The sequence below is a fragment of the Ovis aries genome, chromosome 12, assembly GCF_016772045.2.
Source record: "Ovis aries strain OAR_USU_Benz2616 breed Rambouillet chromosome 12, ARS-UI_Ramb_v3.0, whole genome shotgun sequence".
In the NCBI taxonomy this organism is placed as follows: Eukaryota; Metazoa; Chordata; class Mammalia; order Artiodactyla; family Bovidae; genus Ovis; species Ovis aries.
The window spans coordinates 59,599,961-59,624,468 of NC_056065.1; the positions used below are offsets into that span (position 1 = coordinate 59,599,961).

Here is a 24,508-nt window from a genome sequence, read left to right on the forward strand (position 1 = left end):
GGTTAGGAAGATCCCCTGGAAAGGATACCCACTCCAGTATTCTGGCCTGGAGAATTCCATGGACAGTCCATGGGGTCGCAAAGAGTCAACCACAACTGAATGACTTTCACTTTGAGAGGTAAATTGTTACGTATTTTGCTTTCTCTTTTTTTAATCGGTCCAACATTCACAGCTCTTTCTGTGGGTGTTCAGAAAATTCTCAATTATATAATTTCACTTATTTTAAAATTTATTTTTAAGCCCTTTGAATTCCAAAAAATAGTAGCAAAACATAAAAGCCATGAGCCAGAAGACTTGCAGTTTTGTTTCAGTTTTGACATTTATAGAGTGTGCCACTGATATGATGTATTTCATGTCATTAGGCTTTGTTAAAAAAAAAAAATTTAGATAAGTGAAACAAGGGATTTTAGACTACTTGACCTTTAAAATACTCTTTAGGTCTTTGAGGATTCCTGAAAGTAGAATAAGTTTGGGTGATGACTTCAGAGTGAGAGCTTCAGTTAAGTGTAGCTTCAATCAGTAATGAATAGGATTTTGACCAAAACTGCAGAAGTCTTGAGATGATAAGTGTTGGGGGTGGTCAGAAGTCAAGTTTTTAGAGACTGGGGTGGCGGGGGCAGGGGAAGGGTCTCAATGGAACATAAATTCCACCAAGAGAGAAACTTGTCTGCTGGGGTGTCTATAGTGATTGAATGATACTTATTTGATATTTGAATTTGAGTGACCATTCCAAGGCTTTACACTGTACAGCCTGCAAGCATATCATCTCCCATTGTTTACCATGTTTAGTTATTTTCACAAAAGTCTGTTACCCAGTCCAAGAATGTAATTTTTATCAAGTAACAGTTGTTCTATGGAAGCAGAAGTGTTTTTTTCCTCTCTGTCCATAATCCACAACATTTCCTTCCTTAGTATGAATTCTTCAGCGTTCAGTAAGGGCAAAAGTTTACCGTAAGGTAAACACTCATTAATTTCTAGAATGAATTTTCTGGTATTTAGTTGAGGCTCTGCTGCTGCTAAGTCACTTCAGTTGTGTCCGACTCTGTGCGACCCCACAGACGGCAGCCCACCACGCTCCCCTGTCCCTGGGATTCTCCAGGCAAGAACACTGGAGTGGGTTGCCATTTCTTTCTCCAGTGCATGAAAGGGAAAAGTGAAAGTGAAGTCACTCAGTTGTATCCGATTCTTAGTGACCCCATGGACTGCAGCCCACCAGGCTCCTCCATCTATGGGATTTTCCAGGCAAGAGTACTGGAGTGGGGTGCCATTAACTCTTGTTAAAGTTTTTGCACATTTCTTATATACACAGGTTGCCCCAGTATGGTTTCTCTTCTGATCATGAATGGGTTGTTTTTTTTTTTCCTTTAGAAGACTGTTACACATTTACAGGGCTTCTCTCCAGTGTGAGTTCTCTCATATTGAGGAAGCAATGACTGTATTCTGAGGAATTTTCCATGTTTATTAATAGGATTTTTTTGTTTTTTTCCTATTATGAATTCTCGGACGCTTTCTAAAACTTTTATTTCTTCTGAAGAAATACATTGCCATATTCACTACACTGATGGGATTTCTCCTCAAAATGAGTATTACATTACTCAGCACAGAATGAGTTATGACAGAACACTCTCTTGCAATCAGGTTTTCTCTCCATTAGCAGCTGGGCTTGAAATCTGTACTGTAGTCATTACATTGAATGATGTTTATTTCTCTTAGAGGTTCCCAAATGTTTATGAAGTAACATGATCTGACTGAAAGTCCTCTGACGTGTATTACATTCAAAGAAGAAAGTTCTATGCTTTATTGTTTATTCTGTTCAGTTCAGTTGCTCAGTCATGTCCAACTCTTTGCGACCCCATGAACCACAGCACACCAGGCCTCCCTGTCCGTCACCAACTCCCAGAGTCCACCCAAACCCATGTCCATTGAGTTGGTGATGCCATCCCACCATCTCACCCTCTATCGTCCCCTTCTCCTCCTGCCCTCAATCTTTCCCAGCATCAGGTCTTTTCAAGTGAGTCAGTTCATCGCATGAGGTGGCCAAAGTATTGGAGTTTCAGCTTCAACATCAGTCCCTCCAATGAACACCCAGGACTGATCTCCTTTAGGATGGACTGGTTGGATCTCCTTGCAGTCCAAGGGACTCTCAAGAGTCTTCTCCAACACCACAGTTCAAAAGCATCAATTCTTCGGAGCTCAGCTTTCTTTATAGTCCAACTCTCACATCCATACATGACTACTGGAAAAGCCATAGCCTTGACTAAACACACCTTTGTTGACAAAGTAATGTCTCTGCTTTTTAATATGCTATCTAGGTTGGTCATAACTTTCTTCCAAGAAGTAAGCGTCTTTTAATTTCATGGCTGCAGTCACCATCTGCAGTGATTTTGGAGCCCAAAAAAGTAAGCCCCATTTATTTGCCATGGAGTGATAGGACGAGGTCAATATAATAAGTCATTTAGATTATATCAATAAACACAATATAATATACACAAACACAGTATAATAAGTCATTTAGATTTATATCAATAAACAGTAGATACAAAGGATAGATAAAACCTTCCTGTATAACTGGGATACGCTAGAGATTGAGGAAGAATTCTGGTTAAATGAGGGAAAGTACATATAGGTCATTCTGAATCTTATTAAAACATTTCTGAAGAACTTGCAATTGTGATCTTTCTGGTGATATAGGTAAAGAGCTTTCTCTATGCAAAATTTCTTTCGTATGCAAAGAGACTATCATCTTGGCAACATCCAAAATTCCAACATCAGGAATATCATAATTCTGTCCTTGTTTAATGAAAAGTATCATTTTCATTAGGCTTATAATATAAAAATCCATAAATACAGGAGAAGGTTTGAAGAAAGCAAAGAAGACATGACTTTTCTTCTCATATTTCGTTGGACTCTCGTAAGATTAGCTGCTTTGTCAGTTCTTATTGCTGTTTCTCACTGAAAATTTTCTTAATATATAGTAAGGTCAGACTTAGGGAACTAGGGAAGGTGAAGAAGAAAGCTGTTGACGAGGAGAGTAGGTATATCACACCATCAGTGGTAGCAGAAGATAGCTCCTGCCTTAATCTCTGACTTCACTGTAAGGGGCAGCATTAAGGTACTGGAGGTTGGGAGGTTGGGGGAAGTAGAGGATGTGAGTACGTTAGAAAAGTGACGTGATATTTTTGATTTAACATAATACATTAGAATTATATAGTTTCAGAGCTTATTCTGTGGATTAGAAGCATAGGAGTCGCAGTGAGTGCTTCATTTCAGGCTGCGACTTCTTTCTAAACAGCCATATAGGCTGAATGGATATACTGGATATACCAGTTCCCTCCAGATCTTCCAGGTTTTGAGCCTAGGAATACCTACCTCAGCAGTAGTGATTTTCTCATTGTGAGGACCCCTACCCTTGCAGTCTTTTACAAATTCCATCGCTTTTTCTTTCTTTCCCTCAGTCTTTGTCTACAGCTGGTCTATATTGGCCTTTTCTCTTCTTCTATCTATAGGTATCCCTACAACATCACCCTTAGAGCAGTCCTTTTAAGAGTGTTGGAACCTACAAGATGAAATTTAGACCAAGAATTTGACTTTACAGAACAAACCTACAAGACATAAGAGAAGCTGTGACTCCCGTGAAATTCAGTTATTCTTTCATAGGGTAGGTGGTCATCAGTTGTGGTGTTTGCCTTCCCACATGTCTTCAAAATAATCTGTTTAATGGCTAAAAATGAACCCACGAATATTCTCTCTGATTCACTTTTAGTGACCATTAAGAAATTGCCTTTGTATATGTGAGTTAACTGCTAGAAGCTTTCTCTTCACTGCCTGTTTTAAAAATTGCAAGTTGAATCCATTTGAGCAGATTTTAAGCATTGAGGCTCCTCTATTTCCTTTAGCCTTTGCTGAAATGGAGGCTTATTTACATAGTGTACTCAACTTGAATCAGTCCTATTCATGAGTCAAACCCTGAAAAAACATCTTTTGAGTCACTAAGTTTACTTTAACTTTTTGGTGTTCATGGAAAGTGGTTTAGTATAGAGTAACTTGAGACCTGGCAGATAACCTGTCAATACAGTATGGTGCTGGTAGGAGAATTTATTTCTTAGATGGTATAGTCTCACTTGGAGAAAGATTGTAAGGTCTGAGACAGAAAGAGACAGAGACAAAGGGAAAAGCAGGTTTTTTTCCATAGAGATATTTAATGGCTGTTGAGGTAGAGATGAGGCGAGACAGATTCCTTTAAGGTCAGCTAACTGTAAATGCATGTCAGGGTTTAAGAGGAAAGTACTGAATGAGTCCCAGTGTCTGCTTCATAATCCATTATATGGGTTTTTCTTGTTGTTGTTTTATAAACTTTTTATTTTGAGGTAATTAGAGATTCACAGGAAGTTACAAAAAAATACTACAAGGATAATTTTAAGATAGGGAACTGTTTTTCTTTTCCTTTAAAAAAAATTTTGTTTAGCTGCACCATGTTTTAGTTGAGGCATGCGGGATCTCCTTCCCTAGCTAGGGATGGAATCCAGGGCCCCCTGCGCTGGGAACACAGTCGTAACCGCTGGACCACCAGGGAAGTCCCCAAAGATAGATTCACAGTTTTGAAACCAGGAAATAGATGTTTATACAGTACATGTCTGTACAGCCCTGTGGCGTTTCATCATCTGTGCAGATTTGCCTAACTGCTGCCTCCATCAAGATACACAGCCATTCCATCAGCGCGAAGCTCTGTCACCCCCCCCCCCCCGCCCCGCGCCACTCCCCTCCATCCGTAATTCCTGGCAGCCGCCATGTTGTTCTCTACTCTTGTCTATCCTTCCCTACCCTTGTTTGATGTTGTATTAGATGAGCTAGTAACGTAACATCGTTTCGAAGGGGAAATGTTTTCTGAAGCAGAAAGTACTGTCTTAAAACTTAAAGAACCTCCTTATTTCTTCATGTTTTTTATGTATAAGATGGAGAGCTCCAATGGAATTTTAACGCATCTGCTCCCAAGTAATTTGACTGGAGTTTCATTCAACCCCTGCCTTCTTTCAGGCCTGCTTCGAACAGAGTTTTCTTAAAGAGGAAAAGCATTTTTTCACTAAGTTAGTGATGTTGCAAGTCACCAAAAATTGGATGGATTTTTCAAAACCTCTTAGCTTCCCTTATTTTGAGGAGTCAGAAAAGAATTTTTTAAATTTCAATGTAAAAAATAAGGCGATAATCCACTGCTACCTTTGTGTTCCTTGTCATAATAAATTGTAATGATAAAGATAGAATCAAATGAGTTGATATGTATAAGGCACTTAGAATAGTGCCTGTCACATAGTGATCTCTACCTTCGGGTTAGCTTTTATTTTTATTGCAGCTGTTAAGACCTATGTTCTAGGGAAGAAAGAACTTTTTAAGCACAGAGTCAGAAGATTAGATCACACAGAAAAGGACAGATGTATTGGCTACTGTCAGTAGTTCTATGTGCACATAAAGGAGATAGGGAAGATGTTTACAAAGGTTTATTCAGGTGGTGGGTTCTGGGTGGCGTATGGTCCCTCCCTGCTGCCCCTCTCCACCCCCCGATTTTCTGTTTCACAAACTTATTTAACAACTGTAATTACTCTTACAGATGGGGAAGTTAAGGTATAATATATAGAAAGAGAATTAAGTACACCTAGTGTTGATAAGACGGTTGTGAAACTAACAGCAGTGCTCTTATAAATGATTCAGTATTTCTGAAGGGCAGTTTGACAAATATCAAGACCTTGAAAGAAAGGGTTCCTACTCTTTGACCTAGTGATTTCTCTTCTAGGACTGTATATTTAGGAAATGATCAGAAATGTCAGAAAAGGTGCAAGGATATTCTTTATTTATAATGTAGCCTTACTTATGACAGGAAAATGGCTTGTCAAATGGCTAGATAAGTTGAATAGCAATTTCATAGAGATAGTTTGATTATAGCATTAATATAAATTTGGAAATTTTGTTAATTGGTTAAAAACAAATTTAGAGTTGATGGATTTAATCCTAGAAATTTTGTCCTAAACCTTGACATCTTTATATCGTTGTATAAATATACTGTGATGTTTAGGAAGAACAAACATGTTTTCTAGCATTTTGATGTTTTTAATATAGTTATCATGTGTCATATTTATGTTAATGTAATATCTACGACTAAATATTTTGTGTCTATACAAGAGGATTATGTGAATGAGTATATATCTAGGCTGAGTACAAAGTACTCAAATTCCTTTTTACTGTAAAGTTGCTTCTGTCATTTTCTTTTCCTTCAGTAATTTCAAATTTGAAATTTGAAAATTCTAGGTTTAAAAAAAGTGCTTTATATCTTGAGAAAATTTACTGTTTACCTACTGTGTTAAAGTGACGATTGTTGTCTCTTTCTTCAGTATTCCCCATCTCAATTGCCCAAGCCAGAAACTCGGGAGTTTTAGTACTTCTGGATACCTCATTCTTAACTTACACTGTGTGGATCCAGTTTTTGACCAAGTGATATTTTCAGTATCCATTGATAGTACCCTATTCCAGGGAACATTGCCTTTTTCTTAAAGTGTTATAATACTATCATAACTTCCTCAGTCTTTCCTAAGTCAGTTCATTCTTTTTTGTTTTTATTTAATTTTAAAATTATATTGAAGATATGCATATATCATGCTTAACAAGCTAAATATTTCCACAAGAGAGCAAAATATAACTATCCTGTTGTTCCCACCCTTCCAACCTCCACCTTTGAGCCCTACACCCATCCAGGTCTCTTAACTTTTCTTATTTGGAAGACTTTATATATGTTTGAAAGATAATATATCTAAATGCCTATTGCTTATGAGTTTTTAATTTTGGATATGAGTTATTGACTCTCTACTATGGAAGATGATTTCACTCTATTTTCTCTTCCTCTCACATTTGCACAATTTATTTCCTCCTCTTTTCTTTATAGTTATGTCACAATTTTGACATGAATGGGTAATCACGGCTCAGCTGTTCTTTATAAGTGTAGAGAAAGCTGAAGAACAGTTGATCCATGATTACTTACTTAAATTTTGTTTTCTTTGAGCTAAATAACTTAGTTTAACTTTCTCTGTTTTGGGGTGCAAGCTCAGTAGTATCCAGCTCTTTGAAATCCCATGATTGTAGCCTGCCAGGCTCCTCTGTCCTTGGGATTTTCCTGGCAAGAATACTGGAGTGGGTTGCCATTTCCTCCAGGGGATCTTCCCAACCCAGGGTTCGAACCCATGTCTCCTGCATCTCCTGCATTGGCAGGAGCGTTCTTTACCACTGAGCCACCTGGGAATCCCTTTAGCTCTCATTTTTCTGCCAGAAGTGAATGCAGTGAGTGTGTTTTCTCTGTGTTCAAACACTCCAGATAGTGTTTCATCTTTCAGAGATGTCTCTCTTGGAGTTTCCGTCCTTGCTATTTACCATCTGGACTATCGTTCTTATGGTCTGCTCTTAGCTTTGTCTCAGAACCTCCCTTTACTCTTAATCTGGGAATTTCCAGTGTTTTCTTTCGGTCTTGATTCCGTGGTTTCCTGGATCTTCTCTCCCTTTTTCTGACTTTGCTAGTTTGTTTTGATGGAAGACATATTCTGCAAGCTCTGTGAGAATAGGTACATAAAAGGAAGATTCTCCAAGACTTTCTGAAAATGTCTGTGATGTACTTTGATACTTAATTGACACTTTTGTTGAGTATAGAATTCTAGGATTTTGAAGGCTTTGTTTCAGTTGTCTTCTATCTTCTAGAGCTGCTGTTGAAATACCTGATACCTTCTGATCCCTTTTTCCTGTATGTTATCTGTTTCTGAATTGACAGATTTTATTATTTCTTTTGTCTCCAGTCTGCTACAGGTTTTTGATGCTAGGCCTTGGTTTGAGTTTTTTTTTTTTTTCTTTTTTAATCTTTTATAATGGACATTAGACAGGTCTTTTCTTGTCCTTTAGATTCAGGAGACATTTTCTTAAATTAGCATTTTTTTTCAATAAGTTACTTTCCTCTATTCTCTCTGTATTCTCTTAAAATTATTTTTATTATCCAGAAGTTGACTCTAGTGGACTCTTCTAATTAACATACTGTTTTTGCCCCCATATTTAGCTTATTGTTTAAAAGGTATTATCACCTTTATCTTTCCTGAATTTTAATAGTTCTTTTATTATATTTTTCAAGTCCAAGAGTTTTATTTGGTTATCTGAATCTTTCTTGTTTGTACCCCTTTGTTTTTTCTATTTAACGGGAGCATATCTATCTGGAAGGAATAATTACGTGGTTTTACCCTTTTCTCAGTTTTCTTTTGTTCTCCACCCTAACTCAGTGTCCTCAGAATTCTTCTTTCTTATGGATTATGTCTCTTTCTGGCCATGGTGGTTGTATTACAGCAGGGTTCCTAACCTGTTTTGACGCTTGAACCCCTTTGGAAAACTGAAGCTTCTGGAGCTGAACCCTTACTTAAAATCCAAGAATATCAGTTCTCATAACATATACCTATCAAAATATTTTTTAAAAACTGTCCTATGGCTGTATATGTGCCTCTTTGTTAACATATTAAGTATCTAGAGGTGCTGAGATTATAACTTCAAAGCAATGATGAGTGTAAATGATGTTTTTGAGATATTGTACCAACTGTAATGTGATATGAAAATATCTGTGTTTTTATTAGTGATAAGTCACATATATTGCCAATTCTTCTACAGTCAGTAGCCTACATATGTAACTAAAAGCAATGTCATTTCAGTTGGAGGTTAGTGTAAAACAAAATTTTAATTTTCTTTTTTTTTTTTTTTAACATCTAAGTTCTTTCTTGAGCTCTTTGAATTCTATTGATAGATCTTTGGGGAATCAAACAGCCCCTTTTAGGGGTTTCTTCAAATGCCTGGGGTCGTTGGCTTTCAGCTCAAAAGATTGAGGTTGCTAGAAAATTGATTGGAAGCTCTGAATGATTGACTGGGACTTGGCAACAAGTAGGCTTCACTTTACGTTGTGGGATGCTCATCTTTCATTATTTGTAGATTTTCCTCTTGGGATTCAAATCTCCTCAAAGAAGAGCATATAATTCTGCATATGGAGTATAGTTATAATTATCTATGTTCATATGGATAAGTAATTGTGCCCACTTCTTGTAAAATTTGCTTTTGTGATTTACCTGAATGGTTATACTATTAAATATGTTCCTATTAAATAAAACAGTTCTGGGAAAGTACACAGACTGTCTTTAATGCTTTTAAACCATTAATGTAACAAGAAAACTGGCCTTTTTCATGAATTTATATTTGATTTTTCAGGAGCTTTCAAGTTGTGGATGGAATAAAAAAGAAAAATACAGTTCTGCACCAAATGCAGTTGCCTTCACAAGAAGATTTAATCATGTGAGTTGCTTATAAAATTTTGATGTTTAGTTTCTGAAATTCAGTTCCTCAGTATGTAATTTTTCATTAAGAAATAATTAAAGTTTTTACATCAGTTCTAGAGCATTTTCAACCAATATCTCTTCAGTGTCTTTCCATATAATCTTTTTTTTTTCTTTTTCCTTCTGTAATTCCTATTGGAAATTTACTGGAACTTTATGTTCTTTTCCACTTGTGTCTTAACCTGTCATATTTCACATCTGTCTCTTTGTGCTCCATTCTGTGTTATTTACTCAGATTTATATTTCAGTTCAATAAAATAATTCTCTTCAGATGTGTTAAATCTGCTTCAAATCTACGTACTTTTTTTTACACTAATGTCATTCCCCCCCCCACCTTTTTTTTTTCAGTTTCTTAAGTCATCTTCAAGTTTTTATTTTGTGTTATTATAAGGTGTATTAAATCCCACATCCCTATGCTCTTGAGGCAGCTGTCGTACCCTTTCCTTTTTTGCCTTTATTTCCTTTATTTTTGGCCTCAAGTGAAATCTTTTCTTTTCAAGTTAGTCATGTGTAGTGCTTAGTCAGTCAGTTGTGTCTGACTCTTTGCCACCCCATGAACTGTAGCCTAGCAGGCTCCTCTGTCCATGGAGATTCTCCGGGCAAGAATACCAGAATGGGTTGCCATGCCCTCCTGCAGGGGATCTCCCCAACCTAGGGATTGAATCCAGGTCTTCCACATTACAGCTATAATCTTTACCGTCTGAGCCACAGGGAAGCTCAAAATTACTGGAGTGGGTAGCCTATTCCTTCTCCAGGGGATCTTTCCAATCCAAGAGTTGAACTGGGGTCTCCTGCATTGCAGGCCCATTCTTTACCAGCTGAGCTACCAGGGAAGCCTACTTTTTAAAAAATGGTTGTCTTTAACTCAGCGTTTCTAGGGGTTTATAGCAAATAGTATATCTCAAGTTACTTGGTTCACTGCATTACCCAAAATGAAAATGAGTTAGTATTTTTTTTTTTTTCAGTTAAATTAAACCATTAGTAAGGAACCTACAGCAAACATGTCTTACACTGAATTGCTTATTTAAACTATATGGCAGTTGTTTTAAATTTTTTCTGGAGTGGTCAGGATTTATCATCATGGTAAACTTTTTTCTTTGCCAACAAAAATATTGTCGCAATACCCGCTAATTTTACTTTAGATTTTTAAGCACTAATATTATTCTTAAGTAAGTCAAAAGATTGTTAGGGTCAAATATGTCACAGTGTACCAAAAGCTCTTACATTAATCAAGATTACAGTTGATCTATAATAAAATTCATTACTTAGTTATTCCATTACTCTATTAACTTTCTCTTAGAAGTGTGATGGGAAATCTGAAGTAGCAAATTACAAAAGAAGTTGCAAAGAGACCTTTATTCTTGAAATGAGTTTCTTGTAGATAGCATATCGTTGAGTCCTTTTTTTTTTTTTTTTTTTGCCCCATCTGACACAATTTTAGCAGGTAGTTGCTAAAATAAGATCATTACTATTTGAAAGAAGACAATAAAATCTACAATCTCTATAACATATTATCCATAATGATGACTATACAATTGAAAAAATTACCAGACACACAAAGAGAAAGAAAAGGTTGACTGTTAAGAGAAAAAGCATTAAAACTCCAGGAGTTGGCGATGGAGAGGAAGGCCTGGCATGTGCAGTCCATGGGGTCGCAAAGAGTTGGACATGACAGCGGCTGAACTGACTGACTGAGTTAACTCGACTGGGCTCACACTCTAAATTCTCTTTCTTATTGGAGGATAGATCGGTTCTTTCCAGATTTTGTCTTTATTTGGGCTTCTTAAAGTTTCCCCTGCACATGCACAGTTCCGAGGTCAACTGGAGATTTGGATGAAGTTTGTATATAGATTTGGGGCACTTTTCTTACCCCTCTAGAATTCCCCCCCTTATTGTCTAGCCAGTTGTTCTCTGACTCTAGAAGCCATCAGGACTGTGGCCTTCTCTAAAATTCTCAGTGCACCACATTGTAACTCTGAATGTCCTCAGACACTTAGCTTTATATGTGCAAATCTCATCCAGTGCATCTTACTTCTTTCAAAGATCTGTTCTCCAGTTTATGCCTTCTTTTTTGGTTCCTCTCTTGTGCTTTTAAATATTGTTTTTATAATTTGTAATTATAATCAGAGGAGCATCTCCAGAGATACCCGCTTCTCCACATTACCAGAAATGGAACTCTCCCACATATTTTTAAAACTATGCTTTTTTAATTGATTATCAAAACAGTAGCACACATTGCCAAAAAACTGAAAAAATGGTAGAAATGTATAAAAAGCTGGGGGGTAGGTGCAGAATCACCCAGAGATGACTGTTACTAATATTTTAGTATATATTTTTCCATTCTTTATTTTCTTTTTAATCTAATAGAAATCATGTTGTACATATAATTTATAGTCCTGTTGTCTTAACATATCATGAAATGTTACTGTATGATATTGATAAAATCACTTTGAAAACATTTTAAGTATCTGTATAGTCTCCTGTGACTTGACTCATCACAATTTTAATATTCATTCTATTTTGGCTATTTCTTTGGTCACTTTTTTATGCCTTCTGGCCAGTGGCTTTCTGATTTTTTTTTTTTAATTGGGGGAAAGGTTATCTAAGTTTTTAAAAAATGTTACCTTTAGATGATTGGAAATTTGACTAATTAGAAATTGATGTTTTTAGGAATGATAATAATTTTAGGTAATGTTTGTAGAAAGACTCCTTTTTGAAAATGTTGATAGATGCTATCATATATTGTCTATGGTTTGCTTCACAGTATTAATGGAGCATTTGAGAGTGGGATGAGAGTAGAAGTGAGAAAACTTGGCCATAACTTGGTTGTTGAAGCTGGTTGATGTGTACTGGGGAGTTCATTATTATTATGTTTAGTTCAGTATACGTTTGAAGATTTTCATGATAAAAAGTTAGGAAATTATCTTTCAAGCTTAACATATGTTTGGCTGTAAATAAAAGGTTTTTATAACACTTTTATATGATTATAAGAGCTTGAATAAAGCAGCTACAGTTAGAAATAACCTCTGAATAAAAGTTTTCTAAGATTTACTTTTTAATGAAATACTTGATTCATTCCTAAAACATGTTAAATGTTTGTTTGAATCTTATGAAACTGCCGTTTCTGGCCTATGGAACTGTCAGGTTCATATGGTTAATCTAATGTATATTAGGGAGTATTATAATAAAACAACTGTAAATTCACCACTTAAACTAAGAATATTACCAAAACTATTACAGCATTTTATATGTTCTCTGCTCTGTCCTCACTTAAAGGGTAACTATTATCTGAAAAAAATAGTTTCTCTTTTGTTTTTTCTTAATTTGATTTTAAAAACTCTTGTTATAATTCCAATACAAGTAGATTTACCAGAAAAAGTTGTGCCCCTAAACAACATATTGTATATCTTGCTTTTCATCTTTGTAAAAGATATCATCAGACTATATATAGACTTGCGTGGTTGGCTTTTTTCACTTGTATTTCTCTGCTGTATCCATGATAACGTATAGAGTGCTTATTCATTGATTTTCAGTGCTGTCTTCTAGCATTTCATTGCATGAATGTATCAGAAAGAATTCATCATTCTTTTGAGTGTAGACTAATTTTGAGGGTGGACTAATGTGTCTCTTAATTTTTTGCTGTTGTGAAGAATTTGCTATCAATATTCTAAGAGTTTGGGTGCCCACTTGAATTAGTTTCTCTAATTGGTGGCTTTCAAACATTTTTTGCTATGACCCACAATAAGATAAAATATTTTTACATTGTAGCTGAATATACAAACTAAAGTCTCCTGAAATAATACTTACCTGTATTAGACAATATATACTTTGGTCTTTGCTTAAAAAAAAATTGCTGCTTAAACTTAATAAATTGATTACCATAAAATAAGGGGAAAACAAAACACTGTGATTTGTTTGAAAAATGTATTCCTAAATATAAAATTTGTATCAGAGAGAGTATATCCATGTTTAGCTACATAAGACAGTATATATTTTTAAAAATGACTATACCAGTTTGCTTTGAGCTTTCATCACTGTGTATCCTAATCAGCACTTAGTGTCATTAAACTTTGACATCTAATTGATGTAAAATGACTCAACTTTTATTTTCATTCATTTAAATATTTACTAAGCTCCTACTATGTCCTGAATATTGGTCTTGATGTGGGGGATATATTAGTGAATAAGGAAAACAGAGATCATTCTCTTCATGGACTTTTTCATTCAGTTTTTCCTAATTTTAATTTTACTTTTTTCATTTTCAGACGTTCTGTCATTTTCAGATTTCTCTGGTCATGTGTATTTTTCTCTTATTTTTTACTTTAAACTGTTTGTTGTAAAATAAAGCATGGATACAAAAAGAACCCACAAAAAAAACATATGGTTTAATGGAAGTTTAGGAACTACCCTAGAAACCCCTCCATGTGCCTTCATCCCAGTTCACACCCTTTGGTCCTCCAGCAATAAGTACTGTCCTGACTTTTATAGCACTCACTGTCATGCATTTATTTTTATAGTTTTTAATCACATAAATATGGATCCCTAACTTAGCCTGGCCAGTTTTTTTAATTTGTTAAATGTTTGTGACTTTTTAATTTGCAGTTTCTCCCTTTATCCTTTTCTCTTCCATACTATTTCCTGTGGAAGAACCTCTAGAGTCTCCCATAGTCTCCCATAGTCTAGATTGCATTTTGTGTAGTATAATATGTTCTATGTTCTCTGGAAATTAGCTGCTAATTCCAGAGGTTCAGTTGGGTTCAGTGCCTTTGGCAAGAGTCAGGGTTGTATGGGGTTTCTTCATCAGATCTTTTCTGTGATATTAATAGATACATTGCTGCTGCTAAGTCACTTCAGTCGTGTCCGACTCTGTGCGACCCCATAGATGGCAGCCCACCAGGCTCCCCCATCCCTGGGATTCTCCAGACAAGAACACTGGAGTGGGTTGCCATTTCCTGCTCCAGTGCATGAAAGTAAAAAGTGAAAGTGAAGTCGCTCAGTCGTGTCTGACTCTTAGCGACCCCATGGACTGCAGCCCACCAGGCTCCTCCATCCATGGGACTTTCCAGGCAAGAGTACTAGAGTGAGGTGCCATTGCCTTCTCCTAGTAGATACATTAGATATTAGATACAAAGAAATATTTTTAGTGGGGATAATTTTATAAAGAGACATTTTTCCCTCATCTAGTACTTGCATATCTAGAGATTCCATTTCATACAGGTAAGGAAAGGTAAATATTTGATTTTTTTCCTCTTTATTTTGCAGTTTTGAAGATAATGAATTGGTGTTCTGTCATCCTTTAACAATGACAGAGTAGTTTTTAATTTTATTTTAAAACTCATAAACGTAAACATATATGATGTGAATCAGTATTCCCATTGCCATTATTATCATTATTGAAACTCTACATATTATCCTGTCGTTGGCCAACAGGAGTCTCTTCAGATTGGCTTTGATGACCTTTCTCATAACCCTTTCTTTCATGACCCTTGTAATCTTGAGCAGTTTCTTTGCTTTTGTTTGCAAAGACGTTGCATGTTCATTTTGTCCATTACCAGCTCTCTGCCTGGAATCAGCATTTCTTTAACAAATGTTGATTTCTTATAGCAGGAAATGGACCGAGGTGCTAAAAATGCTCATTGCTATTAGAGTAACCATAATTTCTAGGCTTTTTTAGCAGATATAGCTAAGATATCTATATGTCATACACACACACATATATATACCAACTACTTGAAGATAAAATATCTCATAAATTCATACTAATACTTCTAATTCAAATTCAAGACCAGAGTTTTACTTAATCTCTTCCATGTATATGTCTGTATATCCTTTCTTCCACACCTGCAACCTGGTTTTCCATGAATTCGGGGCATGATACAGTATCCTACAAGTTACTCATTTGCCTTAACCTACATAAACAAATAACAGTCTCAGAATAGCAATACTAATGCCAATAATACTCCTTTAAACAGTTATGTACATATTTTTGCAAATGTTGTATTTCTTTTATAGTAAATAGTATATAGTGTCTGGGCATATAGGCGTTACATAATGTACTCTCCTTCTTTTAACCCTTATCATTCTTATTTCTGTGAACGTGTGTATTTAATGGTCACTATCTTTCTAATGTTGGTGTTTCTCTAGTCATTTGATTTTCTGAAGCCTGCTCTCCAGGCATTTACTCAGGAAGGGCTCATTGGAACAATAATTCTTGAGTTCTTACATGTTGATAAGTTTGCCTGTCCTTTGTATGAAATTTTCTTTCCTTGATAATATTTGATGTAGTACTCCATTTTTTTCTGGCGAAGTGTTGCTATTGAAAAGTCTGATGATAATTAAATTTTCTTTTCCTTAAAAATCACTTTCTCTTTTCTTAGCCTAAAGATTTTTCTTTTTTAAGTCCAGTAATTTCATTAAACTGTGTCTTGCTGTTGATCATTCTGGGGCAGTATTATCAGGTGTGATTGGCTTTAGATGGGACTGTCAATTGGGAAGCACCTACACTTAGCCTTTCTGTTGTGGTGGTCTCAGCGTAGCTGAACGTGGTAGTTTAGGAATCCCATAGAGAATGTTCCAACAATCAAGGCATGGGTTGCATGTTCTTTTATGACCTTGTCATGGAAGTCAATATCAGTTAATTTTCTATTCCTTGAAGCAGTCATGAGCTTATCTAGGTTCGATGAGAGGTGACGTATACCCCCAACTTTCAGTGTGAGGAGTGATAAAGAGTTTGTGGCCATGTTTTTAAATTACCATAGGATTTGTCTTAAAATTTGACATTAAATGTATTAAGTCAGTGATCGTGGAGTTTAGATTGAATCATAATTAATATTTTCTAATAAGGTTGTTGTTGGGCTTCCCTGGTGGCTCAGTCGGTAAAGAATCCACCTGCAATGTCCAGAGAGACCTGGATTCAATCCCTCAGTTGGGAAGATCCCCTGGAGGAGGGTGTGGCAACCCATTCCAGTATACTTACCTGAAGAATCCCCATGCACAGAGGAGGCTGGCAGGCTGCAGTCCATGGGGTTGCAAAGAGTTGGAAACTGAGCACCTAAGCACAGGACAGCACAAGGTTGTTGTTAAAATAACCTTAACTTTAGATACATTTTATACTTCTAAAATGTAAAATTTATTAGAATCAGGGATAGTTATTGTCATTCAGTTCAGTTCAGTTCAGTCGCTCAGTCGTGTCCGACTCTTTGCGACCCCATAAATTGCAGCATGCCAGGCCTCCCTGTCCATCACCATCTCCCGGAGTTCACTCACACTCACATCCGTCAAGTCTGTGATGCCATCCCGCCATCTCATCCTCGGTCATCCCCTTCTCTTCCTGCCCCCAATCCCTCCCAGCATCAGGGTCTTTTCCAATGAGTCAACTCTTCGCATGAGGTGGCCAAAGTACTGGAGCTTCAGCTTCAGCATCATTCCTTCCAAAGAAATCCCAGGGTTGATCTCCTTCAGAATGGACTGGTTGGATCTCCTTGCAGTCCAAGGGACTCTCAAAGAGTCTTCTCCAACACCACAGTTCAAAAGCATCTCAAATATAGTAACAAATATAAAGATGTCTTTGTAAAATATATTCATTTTACATTTACATATACACTTTAAATATACAAATTTTGACAGTGTTTATAGATGAAAGTTGCGAATAATTCTGAAATATTTCTCAGAAGAAAGATGGCAGTGGCTTTATTTTTGCACTGAGATTTCTAACTACATCTTACTTTTAGATTTGTGTAATTTTGAACCAACTGATAGTGCTTTGATTTTGCTTTCATAGTACGTGAATTGAAATATGTTATATAAAAAATGTACATTACATACATATTACTCTGTGTCATATGATAAGCGCACTATTTTCACCAGAACATTTTAGTAATGTTACAGACCCATCCTGCCTTTTGATGAATGATATTTATTGTTTTTTAAAAGAAATCTTGAAGATGGTTTCATTGAATTAGAAAGCATTACATAATTTTTAAAAATACAATCTTGATTTTAGAATGACTTAGATATATTTTTCTTTAAGTAGTTTTATATTTATCCTATTCATATCAGGAAAACCATACTTGAGATTCTTTACATTTAGGATTCTACTCCATGTAAATAAATGGCAGCATGGAATTACACAGACACAGAAAAACATACTATAAGTAGTATGTTTTACAGAGTCTGATCTTAGAGTGTATCTAATTCTGCCAGAGTGTTATAAAATACAGCAAAGAAACACTTGTATACTGTTCTTGTTGCACCATTCTAGTTTTATTGTCTTCTCTTTTCCTTCCAATTTTACATTCGCTTTTATAGATGAAAAATCATTATGATGTTTTTATGTGTCTGTACAAATGTGTATATATGTTTCCCTGATGGCTCAGCGGTGAAGAATCTGCCTGCCAATGCAGGAGACGTGGGTTCGATCCATTGGCAAGATCCCCTGGAAAAGGAAGTGGCAATCCACGCCAGTAGTCTTGACTGGGAAATCCTATGGACAAAGGAGCCTGGTGGGCTACAGTCACAGAGAGCTGGACATGACTTAGTGACAAGGACTCACACACACAACAAATACACATGTCTGTATCTGTCTGTCTATATATGTGTATGAAGTATGTGCAGCTTTGAAGAGTTATGTCCTGGTGGTGAGTCAGGGGCAAGAGAAAGTATTTTTACACAGTTCTCAGTAGTTCATCAAGTAGCTCTTGTCATTCTTTGATCCTGTAAGTAAAGAATCTTACCATTCACCTATTTTTATTTTTTATTTGCAGGTAAGCTTTTGGGTTGTTAGAGAGATTCTTCATGCTCAAACATTAAAAATTAGAGCAGAAGTTTTGAGCCACTATATTAAAACTGCTAAGGTAAGATTAACTTGTGCTTCTGCTTTTTAATTCAGCCGTTTATGAATGCTTGTGAGTAAATATTTGCCTGTGTCACTATAGTCAATATTTATTGACGCTGGAAAATAAGGCCTACTGATTAACGTAAGTTAATTTTTTAAATTGCATGTCTGTTTCCTTTGCCTTTTCTTCTATTCCTCTTATCTTCCTCCCTTTTCTTTTATAGTTTTCCTCTCTTTCTCAGAGAGGCTGAATTGTATTTGGGCAGAGGTCAGATTATGATGAAGTTTAATATTTATAAAATAGTTTGGTATATTCTGCAGGTGACTGAAAAAGCCTTACAGGATTAAGTAGGGAAATACATATCAGTTATTTGCCTTTGAAATAGATTATTCTGCCAACCATGTGGAGAATAGGACTTAATTTTTAAAAACAGTATAAATGAGGGTACTAACCACATACATTGAGTAACATAGATAATAGATGCAGCAGGAGAAATAGAGCATGGATTTCAAAGACGTAAAATTTAGAGAGGAAGATGGATAGGACATTCCAAAGGAGGTTTCAGGATTTTACTAAAATTTGTAACAGCTCCAGATTTATGTCAAGCTGACTAAAAAGAGGTATAATGGTAGCCACATTCATTATTCTTATAATGAATACATAACTTATCTCACCTGTGAATGAAGGAAGATGAAATAAATTGAGGATACCATTTTTACAATTGTAAATAATTGTAATCACTGTAAGTCATAACTCTTCCGTAGTTTCCTTGAGCACCTGGGAGCAATTGTATTCTAATATTCTATGGCACTAGGTGGCAGAGCTAGCCTTCTTAAAAGTTGTTATTTTTTCAGAAGTGTCATAAAATTTTTGAAAACATTCTTTGTGGTATGTTAAAGATTGGATTTTAGCTAGTAGAATCCATGTCTTTTCTCCATAGATCCTGAATTTTCATTATTGTTTTCGGATGTTTTTGTTAGTTTCTTTTTTTTTTTAAATGTATGTTCCACTCAAAACCACCAAATCCATTAAACCTGTCATCATTCTCATCAAATAATCATTTAATTCCAGTTCAGACTCATACTTTGAGTTACTTCTGATAGTGCTTGCTTTCACCCCAAGGTCTAAATGCATAATTTTTTTGTTCATTACTGTCTCTTCAGTCCCTCTAGGGACTCTGCCTTCTATTTTGTTTCCTATAAAACAGGCAAGTCTTTCTCTTCTTTTAGTAGATGTTCCAGTGAGGTTCTGTAGTCAGAAAACACACACACAGGTATATGTATAAAATGTATAAATAAGTTTAAGAAATTATCTCATGTGATTGAGTTGAGGAGAGGCTGGCAAATTTGAAGTCCGTAGGACCAGTAGACAGCCTAGAGACTTAGGAAGGAGTTTCTAGATTTTTGCTGTTATCAATACCACTACTTATACAGCATTCTTGTGTGAATCTCTTGGTGCTCAACAGTTCAGTTCAGTTCAGTTCAGTCGCTCAGTTGTGTCCAACTCTTTGCGACCCCACGAATTGCAGCACGCCAGGCCTCCCTGTCCATCACCATCTCCCGGAGTTCACTCAGACTCACATCCATCGAGCCCGTGATGCCATCCAGCCATCTCATCCTCAGTCGTCCCCTTCTCCTCCTGCCCCCAATCCCTCCCAGCATCAGCGTCTTTTGGTTAAAACACTAGAAATATAGAGAGAAAAGACAAATTACCTTCAAAGAAATGACAATGAGACCAATAGCTTTCATTGAATCTGATGAGAATGAACATTTTTTGTGTTTTGGCTATTTACTTTTTGCTCTCCTGAAATGTCTGCTCAAGATCTTTCTTTGAACAGTATTCTGTTATAGTGTTGGTCTTTGATTTTTATAGTTTAAAAAATATAATCCCAGATGCTAAAGTTTTTTGCTATATTCTTTTCATACGTCTTCCTATTTGTGACCTATCTTACAACTCTTTTCCTGTTGTCTTTTGATACAGATGCTCTTATCTTTAATAGTCAAATATATTAATCTTTAACTTTTATTGTCTTATGTATTGTCTTGTGCCTAAAAGACTATCTCATTTAAATCTTACTCTAAACTCTGAAAATGTCAAAGATTTTCTCACACATTACTCTAAAGCTTCTATAGCTTTGATTTTGGTAGTTTATTCTTACATTTTAGATATAATACATGTAATTATGGATTCCAGTTCATATTTTTCCATATGAATAATCATTCTGGCACCATTTTAAAATCTTTTTTAAAGCTCTCTTTATTTTGTCTGGAAGCGTCTTCCTGTCACCCGTGTTCTTGAAAAATGTGATTCCAACTTCATGATTCATTTTTTTATTTACTCTGCTTGGGATTTCTTGAGCTTCCTCACCCTGGGAATTAGTGTCTTTCGGTAATTTGGAAAAATAATCCACCGTTACCTCTCATAGGCTACCCACTCCAGCATTCTTGGGCTTCCCTTGTGGCCCTGCTGGTTAAAGAATCCGCCTGCAAGGTGGGAGACCTGGGTTTGATCCCTAAGTTGGGAAGATCCCCTGGAGAAGGGAAAGGCTACCCACTCCGGTATTCTGGCCTGGAGCATAGTCCATGGAGTCGCAAAGAGTGGGACACAACTGACCAACTTTCGCTTTCACCTCTCATATTGCTTCTACCCCTTTATTTAGCATGTCCTTCTGTGGCTCCATTTAGATGAACATTAGCCTTTTGCCCTCTACCTTTCATGTCTTTTTAACCTTTATTTCACATTTTTAAAAAGATTCCTTTGCTTTTGTGTTGCTTTCTGGATAATGCCTTCCTTTTCATTTCATTCACAGCCAGTACCTGATGATGCTCTCCATTTGTGAATTCTTGTTTCCTTTTCTTTTTCTTATTTTTCCTCTGAGGCATTTTGTTTGTATGAATTTGCATCCCTAGTTTTTATGAATCTACATCCCTAGAAAAAGAAAAAGAATCCAAGGATTTTCTCTCCTATATGTTTTTGTTTTGCTTCTTCCTGGCCCATGATGACAGCTGAGGTTGTCAGTGCAATAAAACCAAACTGATGGGATGGGGGCAGGTGGTTCTGCCATTTTTCTAGTAATAGATCTTGAGTCACACATCAAATCTGGGGCTGATCCCTCCACACTTACTGAGCCTGCCTGTGAGGTTCACAACAATTTTTTCAGCCCTGTGATCGTCAGTGATTTCAAATGCACTAATGTAACCATGCTTCATCATCACAGTTAGAAACTTGATGATGATTTTGGAGCATGGCCTAATAAGCACTTGGCTTTTGCCTCTCTTTTCGGCATTGTTGAGAACTCTTGAGAGCTTCAGCCAAGACATTCAAGCGCCCCATTATGGTGGCACGGAAAGATGGCAAAAAGAGTCCTTGTGTTTTTCCCTTTCCCTTTTTTAGTTTTTTAAACTTGAGTTCATATTTCTTGAAATTTTATGGGAGTTCTTTCAGACCTGAGTTAAGGTGGTATTAGTTAGAGTTCATCAAAGGAATAGAACCCCTCGCCTTTCCTTGGTTCTCATATTCATAACATGAAATTTTTGTCTTGATGTTTCTTGATGATTAAGGACAGTTTTACCTTTGAGGTGTAAGCATCTGATAGTTTGAAGAAATCTGAGCAATTAGCAATAATTTGACAAAAGTAGATTTCTTGGTAAAGTGACGGAACCTAGCATTGGCATGCATGCACAGCATCATATGGATTCTTCTGCATGGAGGCTATAAAAAGCAATGTCTAGTATTGGGAAGCAGGTAGATGTCCCAGCATGAACAAGGAACAAAGGAATGTGGATTCAGGTGGGAGGAAGCCAGAAATTGAGGAGGGCTGTGAAAAGCAAGCTTGAACCCTAGCCCTGGAATGTTAGGGGTCCTTCTGGTGCTGCTGCTAAGTCACTTCAGTCGTGTCCAACTCTGTGCGACGCTAAGGACAGCAGCCCTCCAGGCTTCTCTGTCCACATGATTCTCCAGGCAAGAATACTGGAGTGGGTTGCCATTTCCTTCACCCATGCATGCATGCTAAGTCGCTTCAGTCATGTCCAACTCTGTGCGACCCTATGTACAGCAGCCCTCCAGGCTCCTCTGTGCACAGGATTCTCCAGGCAAGAATACTGGAGTGGGTTGCCATTTCCTTCTCCCATTAGGGGCCCTGAGTAGGACACAAATTAGGATCCTGGGCATGGGCCTTTCTTTGAACTTGGATCATAAGACAGAACTAGTAATAGTTCAGTATAAGAAAGGAAACTGCCTACCAGAAACAAGGATGCATACCAGATAACTTTGATACTGAGCCATAATTTTGGTTTTCTTAATGTATTAGACAACTGGAGGTAGATGTATTCCCAGAGCTTGGAGGGAGTTCTGTGTGGGCCAAAAATCAGCTTACTGTAAACACAGTGGATACCCCCAAAACAAATCTCAACAATGAGGGTAATAAGTATGCTATAAGAACCACCAGTTGCCTAAACTGTATTTGTGTTCAAGTTGTCTTGTATTCATGCTATTTATTTTTTGTCCCTCCTCCCCCTTTTTCTTAAATCTTCCAGAAATTGTATGAGCTGAATAACCTTCATGCACTTATGGCGGTGGTTTCTGGCTTACAGAGTGCCCCAATTTTCAGATTGACTAAAACATGGGCGGTGAGTAATCTTCTTTAGTTAATGATAGGTTAGACTTCTTGTTGGAAGTGAAGATGTTTTAGTTCCTTTTGTAGTTCTTAGTAAGGTTAATATTATGATAACAGATAAGGATTTTTTAATTAGTTTGTACTCTGTTCTTTGAAACTTACATTTTTTCCTCTCCCCTTAAATAAGTATTTCATGAGGCTTGTTAGGTATTTTGAGCTAAAAACCAGTTGGTGCTTGGTTTCTGCTCTTTAGGAAGTCATTTTTGTAGAACTGCTTTAAACATCTTTGACAATATAACATTTCAAGTTTACTGATGGGAAACTGTAAATATGAAAATAAATTGCATTAATCATGTAAAGATTATGCTTTTGGAAAATTTGAGGAAGGTATAAATTGTAAGTTGCCCCCAAATTTTACTGATACAGATTTCCATTACAGTATTTTTTACTCAGTAAACTCTTGGGTTTTTTTTCCTTAGGAATAAAGGAAAATCTGATAGCTAACAGGAAAGTAAGCACTGTTTCTGTGCACATTGTGATATTATGCTAATCATACGTGGTTCTGTTTAACAGGGTCAGAGTGTGAGGTTCTACTTTTGCAAATTTGTGTATTTTTATAGTTGATCAATGTGATACTGGCCTCAAGCTTGCTGGGTATTTTTCATTTAGATTTTATAAAACTGAAACTTCAGATTCAGTTAAATCTGTTCATATTAATACTGTTCTTTAACGTTAAAGAGGAATGATTTTGTTTACTACATTTTGTACAGAGGGTTAGTGTGTTCTTACTGTCCTGGAATAAAGACTTGACTAACTTTAAAACAGTTTTTTACTTACTAAAATATAACTTTGTGTTTAATTAGCCTGCTGTTCTCACTTTTCATAGTGTCTGAAGAGACAGATGTTTCTCATACTGGAAAAACATTAGTATGGAAGAGCTTATGATCTTCTTTATATTTCATATGTAGTTTAGAAACACCTGAGTGAACAGTTTCCTACTCTAAAAATTTTTAATAACGATGACCTAATTCTCTTTTATTAAAATTTTAATTTAATGAGGGAATGGAAGTGATTATAAATATACAGTCATGAATTCCATCTTTGAAGTTTTAGGGAAAAGAAATTGTACTCTGGTTTATATTGTGGTTTAGAAATGAGATACATTTCCCTCAAGTTAATTTTTGGTTCCTTGAAGTTATTTTCATTGTCTCTCTCTCATGTCTTGCGTTGAAAATAGTTTTGTTTAAATTTAGTAACAGCTCCATTATTAATCTGAATAAAATTTTTGGTGTTCATATAAAACTTGAAAATATTCCACAGTTTTGCTAGGTACTAATTGTTTGACATGCATAGTGGATGATATAGACGAAGTCCTGTTCTTATAGAGCTAACATTCTACTGGGAAAAGATAAACTGTAAATAAATGATATATCATAAATAATGATGAATGCTCTGTAGAAAAATAAAACAGAGTAAATGAGATGTAAAATACTCCCTCATGCTTTTCTGTGATATGTGGTAAGAATTTCTGATAAGTGATTAGACCCAATTGCAGTTGGAACCTGGCAGTTGGAAAGTATTGATGACCTTATCAAAGATGTTGGAATGATTGGATTTGAGAGAATAGTGGAGGAAAAAATGGGACAGTAAGAATAGAGAATGCCTTTGAG

At 36.2% G+C, this 24,508-nt stretch overlaps 1 protein-coding gene and 1 pseudogene across 5 annotated transcripts in view; one reads left to right on the top strand and one right to left on the bottom strand.

Moving 5' to 3' along the window:
• Nucleotides 1–24,508, top strand: part of RALGPS2 (Ral GEF with PH domain and SH3 binding motif 2) — a 159,525-nt gene that overhangs the window by 55,185 nt on the left and 79,832 nt on the right. For all 5 annotated transcript variants that reach the window (XM_042229400.1, XM_060396637.1, XM_015099335.3 and 2 more), the window contains 3 exons: nt 9,265–9,348; nt 18,152–18,241; nt 22,759–22,851. In XM_042229400.1, the coding sequence (XP_042085334.1) occupies nt 9,265–9,348; nt 18,152–18,241; nt 22,759–22,851 (267 nt within the window). The remainder of the gene's footprint in view (nt 1–9,264; nt 9,349–18,151; nt 18,242–22,758; nt 22,852–24,508) is intronic.
• Nucleotides 17,287–22,763, bottom strand: LOC132657519 (small ribosomal subunit protein uS8-like; annotated as a pseudogene).